Below are 10,093 nucleotides of genomic sequence, written 5' to 3'. Positions count from 1 at the left end.
AAGCATGGCCAACGTGATCTATACACTCTTATCTGATTATAAGCGAAAGCTGAAGATATAATTCCTAAAAAATAAATTTCTACAGCGTTTTTTCCGTGATGCAATTTGATGTGACACACCCTTTAATCCAATTCCGAAACAAATGAAACATTGTAGAGGCACATTTGATGATTAGTGAGTAATATCATGTTGATTGTTTTTATATGTGTGTGATTGAATGTAGGAGACTCCAAGCAAAAAATACCGACATGATATGAGAACGAAGAAAGATTAGATTATATTATCATTCGTCACCTACGGCTTGACTAAGTTAACAGCATTCAGTTATTCGAACGACGTCGTGAAACACTCAATATACTCAACATTCCTCTTTGTATCACCATTTCAGGGCATGAAATCGACACCATCCACACCGTCGTTGCAGTCCACAAGCGAGTGTTCTGAAGCCGCTGGTGAAATGAAGGACGCTCTTCAGAACGAACTACGAAACACACTAAGTCGCAAGGTCAAAGTACAAGACGTTGAGCGAGGCGATTGCACAAAACAGCTGGAGATCGAGAAAACGATGCAAAATAATCGAACGGAGGTTAAATTGAAGCTCAACACTAACCCACCGAAGTTGTCACCTACTCCTGCACGGAAAAATATAGTTGATGATAAACCAGCTCTATCCAGCCCTGTCCTGTTGAAAACACTTTCTAGGTACGGACCGAGCATTGATGAGAAAGCTGATATGAGTACGAAAAAGTTGGACCTTGTAAACACCACCGATTTACAAAGACCGCCAGCTAAGCCGCAACGAGCAATGCATTTCAATAATACGAAAAAGGATGATCTGCTGAAAAAGGAACTTAAAGAACCACTAAAAGTAGAAATTAGCACGTTTGAGAATTCGAGAGCTGCTCTGTATGGCACCTTGAGGAAGGTTAAGCCCCTTGGTCCGCTGAAAATCGATGTCAACGTGAACCGGAGCGGTAGCGTTAGGAATGAAATACTATCACCAGAGGTGAAAAGTGGATATGCAGCCATAAGACCTTCTCGAATAAAGACCCTTACACGACAAGGAAGCTATGTTTCACATATAGATATTGTTGATGGACCAAAAACAGTCACAAAAAGCCCAGTTCTGTTAGTAGAACCATCGCAATCAGCTCAACTGTCACCACAGTCCAGTAACTCGATTCCTTCGAAAAGCAATCAAAGTTCCCCAATACCGCCAACAACCAGAACTGTCATTCTAGACAGTAAGTTCGGCAAAACTGCTCCCATCAAATCTCCGAATATTGAAAGCAATACACACTCGAAAAAGCTTTTGATTTCCCATCCAAAGGCAAGCTTTACGCTCGGTCGTTACACCTCTCGGCAAGCTAAATCCAGTGATAGCCCCTACTCATCACCAGTTACCAAACCCGTTTTCCGCATCCTCACGGATCTTGAACAAGCAGAGCAGAGGGAAGCAGAACGAGAGCAGCTCGGTGCAGCACAAAATGGACAGCCGTGTGACGGGTCAGCTGATAAATCGTATGTCAGTTTCGCGAAAGAACTGGCCAATGCTCCGAACAATTATCCCGATACGGCAGTGAAGACGAGCACGGTTGGTGTTACGAAGAAAGGTCTCTTCTTCGAGAATATTAACATGAGAGACATCAAGATTGATATCGTAGAGAACGGACAGCTGAAGGTTGTAAATAAGTGAATTATGCTGGGTTGGTTGATTAGAGAAGGGACGAATGTGAATTCTGCGATCAACAGTGAACTATATAGTTAATTGTTAAGTTTATCATTATTATAATAAAAGCTCTATTTATACCAGCTATGCTGAATGTCTGGGGGAGTGATACATCATCGGAAAGAAAGGTCCCTCACAGTCTCCTGCTCATAGTTATCTTGAGTTTCTTGGTTTTATATACTATACTTTTTACAGGACATAGACGAGTTTAGGATTTCTGTTTTGTTTTCGTATAAAAATACCTAACGATAAGCGAATTCAGTATTTACGCTCGCGTTCAGTTCATCCGAGAAAAGAATTTTCGTAACAAAAGCTATCCCTATCCAGAGTCTAGTACAAAGATGAAAAATTATACATGTGTAGCAAATGGAGAATGGAAGCAAATACTTGACCGAGCAACTTAAAAACAGCTGTGAATTCAAAAATAGAATATTTTTCCAAAGTAAGGCTGCTGCTGCTATTTGCTATATCTCGTTTGTATGTTTAAATCCTACTACAAATACTAGTTTAGCTTGCCGTTCACAAGCTCGGCTCCTTTAAATGTGGTTTCTTTTGTTAGTATTGTGAGTGTATGAGTGTATCGTTAAACCTACATATGGGGAGCACTAAGGGGGGAGATAATGACTATCGTACGTTCTCATAAAAAAAGGATAATATGGGCTCTTTTCACTTGTTGCAGTTATGCATTCTACGTTCATCTTGGATGACTTACAGGACGTTTTGTCCTATGGGCATACTCGGTGCTTCTACAGTATGCTTAAATTTTATTGCATTTTAATATCCTTTCCTCATTGTGAGGCCACATGGAATCGGTATTGACGTTCCATATTTTCGATCTCGGCCCAAATTCCGCGAACCTCTTTGAAAAGCTGTGAAAAATTAAAACGATTTGATGATTATCACAATGCAATGAATACTATGTCAAAACCCACCATCGTCAGCCAGTGTTCATCTGCTAACAGTTCGTTTAGAATAATGGTTGCAGCTTTGGACGAATCATGTGAAATCTGTTGGTTGACGCGCTTTGCGCATTCCACAAACATCATGTACTTCTGGTGGCAAATCTTGTGCAACAGCTCGAATCGCGACGAACAAATGCGACAGAGAAGGAAGTTTTTCTCGTACTGAATGCGAGTGTCCTGAAGTTGGCATGGAGCCAACGTTGCGGTATTGTAGGTTTGGCCCTGCAGTACAATTCGGACCGAAATTCCTGGCTGATGGCACGCGACACACACCGGATGATTCATGTTGGTATGGCCAAGCTCGGTCATGATATCGTACGCGGGGAACGTTGCTATTGAGGTGATCATATTCCGAGACCACGGCGTTATCTGAATTAATCGTCGCTTCCGATCGTCTGTGAGACTATCGATCGTCTGTACCCGCGACAGGAAGTAGTCGTCTATGAACAGAGGAATAAATCAAACAGTCAACGAGTACATTCCATGTAGGTCAAATTACCTTGCTCTTGGAAGATCTCCTTCAAGAAGTTGGAATCAAGCGCTTGCGATATCAATGTTTGAATGTACACTTCGAACACATCCTGATAGATTTTAGTTTCGTTCATCGACTTCTCCAGGAACTGCTCGGTGTCGTCGATGGACATCTCGTTCCGCATGAACTCAACCACCGATTCCATGTGGTTGTGCACCCGAAAACGGACCGGTATTTTCACGTACAGCTTTTTACTTTCGGCATTCCATGCAGCATACTGGGAATTGGAAATCAACCAGTCGAATATAGAGAATCAAATAGGTACGCGTCAAACTCACCGTCGATACATTGCGATGAAGCGTTTTGCCGTTCTGATCGAAAGGCTCGTACTTCTGCAGTAGTGTTTTTCCGTCCACCCTCCAGATGGAAGGATAGTCCTGTACTAGTTCCGAGCGGATTACAACGAAGTCGCCAGTCTATAACGATGTACATTAGATTGACATCCATGCTAATATCCGCAACTATATGTTAAACAAATACCTGAAACTCATCGTTGCTGTTGACGGCTTGTTGTTGCTGCGAATGTGATTGAGGCTGTTGTTGGTTAACCATGGCTCCGGAATTATACTGCTGAATTTGTTGGTGTTGCTGTTGCTGCTGCTGAATGTATTGATTCTGTATGATTTGATTACCACCGATAGCCGTTGTCTGTTGGTATATTTGCTGTTGCTGTTGTTGCTGATGTTGCTGCTGTTGGTGTTGAATTATTTGTTGATGCTGCAGCTGCTGTTGAATCATTGGTTGTTGTATTGAAGGTTGCTGAAGCTGTTGCTGTTGCTGCTGCTGCTGCTGCTGATGATGTTGTTGCTGCTGTTGCTGGGGTGACGGATTGCTGATAGGATGAATAATACCTGCCGAAGTCGGTCCCCCTCTACCTGTTCCCGCCGTTAGCGCATTATTCCCCTCTTCACTTTCGTAATCATAATCTGCAATTCCGGCACCGGCAGCTGCCACTAGAAAAGTATATACACTCAGCGTTAAGTTTCTCGATATTCAAAACCGTGAGCATGTGATCGTAATGGAATATACGAGTAGCATTATAATTGTGATGGCAATTACCATTGGTTTGGTGATTTAAAGAGTTTCAATGCGGCATTATTTCGGTTGGGTTAGTGGTCCGAGTATGTTTGGCGATGATTTTTGAACATTTGAGGTGGCATGGCACGACGGGATGAGAAATAGATGGGATATCGTTTGAATGGTGTTGGCGTTTGTTTTCATACATAAAATGGGTAAAAAGAGCACATATGCACAATGACAAAGATTTCATACGAAACAATACAGAAATAACAAGCATTCAACAATGAAATATATACACAGCATGGAATGGTAATCAGATAAATGAAGTATGGATTTTTTTCTGACAAATAGGAGAGAATGATAGTGAGCTATTTTTTTCAGTTTTTTTAGTACACACCTGATAAGATGTTTGATCGTGGCCGTTGTTGTTTGCCACGTGGGTTTCCTACAACATTTTTGGGCTTTTTCGCTTTCTTGCGTCCCATCATATCTTGTTCTTCTTCATCATCTTCCTGCTATTAGATGAAAGGACGAATGTTTCGATAATCGACAGACAAAAAGAGAGAAAGAACAGTTTTGAAGTAATGGAAGCAAAAAAAAAAAGTGTCGATTTATATTATAACATACTTTTTCTTGGGGCGTCCACGCAGGATCGGAGTCGGAGTCGGTTGCGAAATCCGTCGGTTCCTCCACTTGTTCCAACCCAGCGGTACTACCTGGACTACGTCCGATCAACTGCTGGATGTTGGTAGTTTTAGATTTGGCCTTCCTGTTCGAAGTCTGTCGACGCTGAGGGACATTTAAAGGATCGGCAACTGAACCGGTCGGTGATGAAGTTGGAAAAGAAACTCAACATGAGGTTTGCGGAATATGAAAACAATAAATCGTCGAATATTGGTTCTGTCGAACGTCACTATTCTATAAGTTAAGTTAAACATATTGAGGGTACAAATTGAAAAGTTGAATATCGGTCGAGTAACGATAATTGTTCAATTTTGAGCGTTTATTGCTCAGTCTTTTCTTGATGGATTTACGAGATTTTTACAACAACGATGGACACTCCCTAACAATCCGTTGGAATATAGATGATTACAAATTTTTCGACAGTTAGAATAGGGTTGAAATAAAAGCTTCCTCCCATACATAGACCAATACTTGTTGATTTCTAGGTTATAGATTAATCTGTTGTTTCGTACGATGTTAAATTCTTTGAAATACCATGCTGAATCATTGAATATTATTGTTTGAGATATAAATTATTACTGCAGGTGTATTTGTCCCCGTTCATCATTAAGCCTATGTTTTTGGGATTTTCCCATTTCTCGTAAATATAGTTACCAATATGTGCTGTTGTTTAGAGTTAAACCACATATTTTGATAAGGCGTCGTGCACAAATTACGTAACGCTAAAATCCGGATTTGGGACCCCCTACCCCCCTTCGTAACGCAATTTTCTATCTCTAATAAAGGGTGTGTCACATCAAATTGTATCACGGAAAAAACGCTGTAGAAATTCGCCCAGGAGACCGATCCTTTTGAAAATTTTAGACAGTAAAATAAAAACTATTAAACAACTTTTGGCATTTTCTTTTTATTCATACTTCGAGCCCAAGCCCGTATGCTCGCACCTTCCTCTTTACCCCGTCCATAAGGTTCTGTACAACGTCAGGTTGTAGTTTTTTTTGAACAGAAATCCATTTTCTCTTGAAGTCCGCCTCCGATTTGACAACTTTTGGGTTCTTCCGGAGGGCCTGCTTCATAATCGCCCAATATTTCTCTATTGGGCGAAGCTCCGGCGCGTTGAGCGGGTTCATTTCCTTTGGCACGAAGGTGACCCCGTTGGCTTCGTACCACTCCAACACGTCCTTTGAATAGTGGCACGAAGCGAGATCCGGCCAGAAGATGGTCGGGCCCTCGTGCTGCTTCAATAGTGGTAGTAAGCGCTTCTGTAGGCACTCCTTAAGGTAAACCTACCCGTTTACCGTGCCGGTCATCACGAAGCGGGCGCTCCGCTTTCCGCAAGAGCAGATCGCTTGCCACACCATGTACTTTTTGGCAAACTTGGATAGTTTCTGCTTGCGAATCTCCTCCGGAACGCTGAATTTGTCCTCTGCGGAGAGGAACAACAGGCCCGGCAGCTGACGAAAGTCCGCTTTGACGTAGGTTTCGTAGTCCATTACCAGGCAATGCGGCTTCGTCAGCATTTCGGTGTACAGCTTCCGGGCTCGCGTCTTCCCCACCATGTTTTGCCTTTCGTCGCGGTTAGGAGCTTTCTGAACCTTGTATGTACGCAGGCCCTCCCGCTGCTTGGTCCGCTGGACGAATGAACTTGACAAATTCAGCATATTGGCGACATCCCGGACCGAACTTCTCGGATCACGTCTAAACTGCTTAACTACGCCGTTGTGATCTTTTTCACTGACGGAGCATCCATTTTTGCCGTTCTTCACCTTCCAGTCGATGGTTAGGTTCTCGAAGTATCATTTTAGTACTCTGCTGACCGTGGATTGGACGATTCCCAGCATCTTATCGATGTCCCGATGTGACAACTCCGGATTCTCGAAATGAGTGCACAGGATTAATTCACGGCGCTCTTTTTCGTTCGACGACATTTTTCCAAATTTACGAAAAATTGACAGTGAAGCATGGCCAACGTGATCTATACACTCTTATCTGATTATAAGCGAAAGCTGAAGATATAATTCCTAAAAATTAAATTTCTACAGCGTTTTTTCCGTGATGCAGTTTGATGTGACACACCCTTTAGACAGAAAGTAACGCAACCTCGACCCCCCTCCCAACCCTTATCGCGTTACGTAATTTGTGCACGGCGCCTAAGAGCATTTAAATCTCGTATCGTAATTAATTTGAAAAATATTATGCATTGATTTCCAACACTCTATTCCAAGCCCGTGTGAAAATACGAGGGTCGTTTGAAAAGCCCATGCGTAACTACAAACTACTGAACTGTTTGGGTTAAATCCGTTTTATTTGTCAACATCTGCTACGTCTCACCGGAATATATGGGGGGTAAAATGAATACCTAAATTAAATATTTCGAATGCTTATAACTCGAACATTTCTTAATAGATCGAAAAGATGTTTGCATCAATTGATAGGAAATATCAATACGCATTCATCCCAATTAATAAAATGTTATCTTTAATGAGATGAACAATTGAGTAACCTTTACCGGTTTAAGGTTTCCCCAACACAGACGTCAAAACCAAGGAGTCTATGGAAATCGGCATTGCAAATACATGCAACTACGGGGTAATTTTGTTCCCACCGAAACGTGTTCCCTAACATAGACTTCAAAACCAAGGTGCCTGAGGAAATCTGCTTTGCAAATTCAGGCGGCGGGTACTTCTGTACTCGCTCGCTTGCAGACCAAAATATGTTTCACTAACAGTAGGGGAAGGGACACCTTAAGTAAACGTTGGTTTTTTTCGTGAATTTCCCAAAAAATATATAGCTATCTCACCACAAATTGATAGTCTAGGTCTTCTTTTATAATAAAATTTGTCTTTGAGGCAGACATTTGGCAAAATGAATGTGTCCGGCATTTTTGAGAAAAATTAGATTTAGTTGGGAAAGACGGACACTTGCCGGGAAAGATGGACACCTGGGGTGGGAAAGATGGGCATTAACTGAAAATTCAATTTTATGAACTCGATAACTTTTGGCCTTCAAAATGATCGAACAAGAAGGCTAGACTAAAATCACCTATAAGGGCTTGTAACTTTTCTGATTTTTGTTGTCTAAAATAGCTTCCGGTATTCGGAATGACAAATTCAGATTACGTTTAAAAAACCGCTCTGCTGATTCGTCCATGATATATGGTTGCACCTGAAAACGTAGTTAGTGAGCATCTGTTAAAAAAGAAGGATACAATCAAATTGTTTTCAAAACAAAATGTTTGCCTTTCCCTTCGGTGGTGTCCATCTTACCCGCTTGATTAGTATTTTATTTTCATCAATATTTCTGGAGTAAAAATGAAAAAATTTCAATCTGGAAGAGAAGTGATGGTAAAACACTCACGTATCGAAAAATACACCAAAAATTACTCGATAAGAATGAGAACCTAATTTTTTGCAGACGAAAATTTAAATCGAGCTGCTCTTTGTAGATTAGTTTTTTGTTTTGACGTAGGACTACGTCTTTAATTTCTGTACCGGGTTATAAGTTCAAAGTTTGGGAAACGAAAGAGTGACGCTGGACTGCAAGGGTTTGAACGTTAATACCTCTTCACCGGCTGAATGGAGTGGTATAATAATCACTTCATGCGAAAGATAAAATGTCAACGAGTTTTATGATTGTCACTTATTGGTCCAAAAAATCGTTTTAATAGCTTAAAAATTGCTTTGAAAGTAAGCTATTGAAATCATAACAATCTAGCTCATTGATGATGATTGATGATCGCAATGTGTTCCCGAACACGGACGCAAAAAATAAAACCATCATAGCGAATACATGCAAGCTGTGGTTTTTTTCGCTCGTTTGCATTAGTGTTTGGGAAACCATAGCGGACATATGCAAGGCGTGAGTAGTTTTACTCGCATCAGTTTCTGTTCTGCTTTCGCATGGAACAGCCTTGAAAAATTGTTTGCGTGTGAATGCGTCGGAGCTAAGGAATATTCGCACCCATTTACGCATTCGACTTGGTGTTCCCGTGATGCAATCCAATAGCATTAGTTTCTTTCTGCTTTCGCATGGAACAGTCATGAAAAATTGCCACATCACGATAAAAACGAAATGAATTTTATGCAAGGTTATATATACTTTATCTCGTTTTCACCGTGAAATGGCGCCCTCAGTTTCTATTCTGCGCATGGAGTGATCATGAAAAATCTCGTGTTATTCTCACGAAAACAAAAATGAATCATGTATCCAACATCTTCAGTTGCTTTTACAAGGCTACTCAAATTCCATCGGTTCGTTTCGAGACCACCAACAAGTTCGAAAGAGTTGAATTTTGTGCTAATAACAATTCCATACATACACACACTAACAAGAAAAACTTTCAGCAATCTTTCAAAATATTCATTCATTCATTCATTAGGAATTGATTCAGATGAAATTTCAAATAAATGATTACTTAGCCAACGGTAGTCCTACGTCTACCTTGCGGTTATATCACAGATATAACCCACTTCTTGTTTTTTATTGAAAATTTTAACAAAGCCAGCTAGGTGTACACAGTAAGTGTCAAAGGTATTGATACATTGTATTGCAAGTTTGTACATCATTAAAATTTAAAACAAAAATGTAATTTATCAATTACACAGGGGTGTCCGTCTTTCCCCTAGTACTAAGTTGAGGAGCCTGGGAAAATCGTCATTTCAGATACTAGAGGTGATTGAACTTTCAAGTTTAAAACCTCTATAGCAGGGGGTTTCAAATGGTGCTCCGCGGCAAATTTGTGCTCCGCGAATTTATAGCAAATGCTCCCACTTAAAAGCCCGCCTTGATGAAAAACATTCTTAAATTTAATTTCATTGGACATATAGTGATTTATTCTGTTTTCTCCGGTTCAGATGTAGTGTAACTGCGATGCGCAACCGAAATACAGTTGTTCCCAGTTGGGTAATGTCAATGAAAATAAGATTTGTTTTATTGATTCAAAAATGCAAATGCTCCGTCAAATATTTCTGCTATAAAAACTGCTCTGCTATGTGCTCGGTTATTCAAGACTGCATTGGAAGATCTGCATCTCGGTATGATCAGTGATGTCAGATGTGAAGACATGTTTTTATTCTGAGAAATACATTTTATTGCATAGCAATAAACTGTGAAACATCACAGAGATTGACTCATGAATTATTCTTTTTTGTTCAATATAATTATGCA

At 40.6% G+C, this 10,093-nt stretch overlaps 2 protein-coding genes across 10 annotated transcripts in view; one reads left to right on the top strand and one right to left on the bottom strand.

The window, feature by feature from the left end:
- The first annotated feature begins 289 nt into the window (after window positions 1–289).
- On the top strand, window positions 290–1,803 carry LOC129771243 (uncharacterized). Its single transcript, XM_055774688.1, has one exon. The coding sequence runs from the start codon at window positions 392–394 to the stop codon at window positions 1,694–1,696; it is 1,305 nt and encodes a 434-aa protein (XP_055630663.1). The 5' UTR covers window positions 290–391; the 3' UTR covers window positions 1,697–1,803.
- The window catches only part of LOC129771239 (homeobox protein 5-like), a 43,472-nt gene continuing 35,143 nt past the window's right edge, over window positions 1,765–10,093 (bottom strand). For 6 of the 9 annotated variants that reach the window (XM_055774676.1, XM_055774679.1, XM_055774682.1 and 3 more), the window contains 7 exons: window positions 4,871–5,058; window positions 4,641–4,758; window positions 3,704–4,176; window positions 3,502–3,639; window positions 3,191–3,440; window positions 2,662–3,131; window positions 1,765–2,598 (listed from right to left, as the gene is read on the bottom strand). In XM_055774676.1, the coding sequence (XP_055630651.1) occupies window positions 2,518–2,598; window positions 2,662–3,131; window positions 3,191–3,440; window positions 3,502–3,639; window positions 3,704–4,176; window positions 4,641–4,758; window positions 4,871–5,058 (1,718 nt within the window). In that variant the 3' untranslated portion in view covers window positions 1,765–2,517. The remainder of the gene's footprint in view (window positions 2,599–2,661; window positions 3,132–3,190; window positions 3,441–3,501; window positions 3,640–3,703; window positions 4,177–4,640; window positions 4,759–4,870; window positions 5,059–10,093) is intronic. The other 3 variants (XM_055774683.1, XM_055774685.1, XM_055774678.1) reach the window with 2 other exon arrangements.

The sequence above is a fragment of the Toxorhynchites rutilus genome, chromosome 2, assembly GCF_029784135.1.
Source record: "Toxorhynchites rutilus septentrionalis strain SRP chromosome 2, ASM2978413v1, whole genome shotgun sequence".
NCBI lineage: Eukaryota > Metazoa > Arthropoda > Insecta > Diptera > Culicidae > Toxorhynchites > Toxorhynchites rutilus.
This window is presented reverse-complemented; position numbering and strand designations above follow the sequence as displayed.

Excerpts from the sequence above, each read along its gene's own strand:
- LOC129771243 (XM_055774688.1), top strand. The coding sequence starts at position 392 with ATGAAATCGACACCATCCACACCGTCGTTGCAGTCCACAAGCGAGTGT.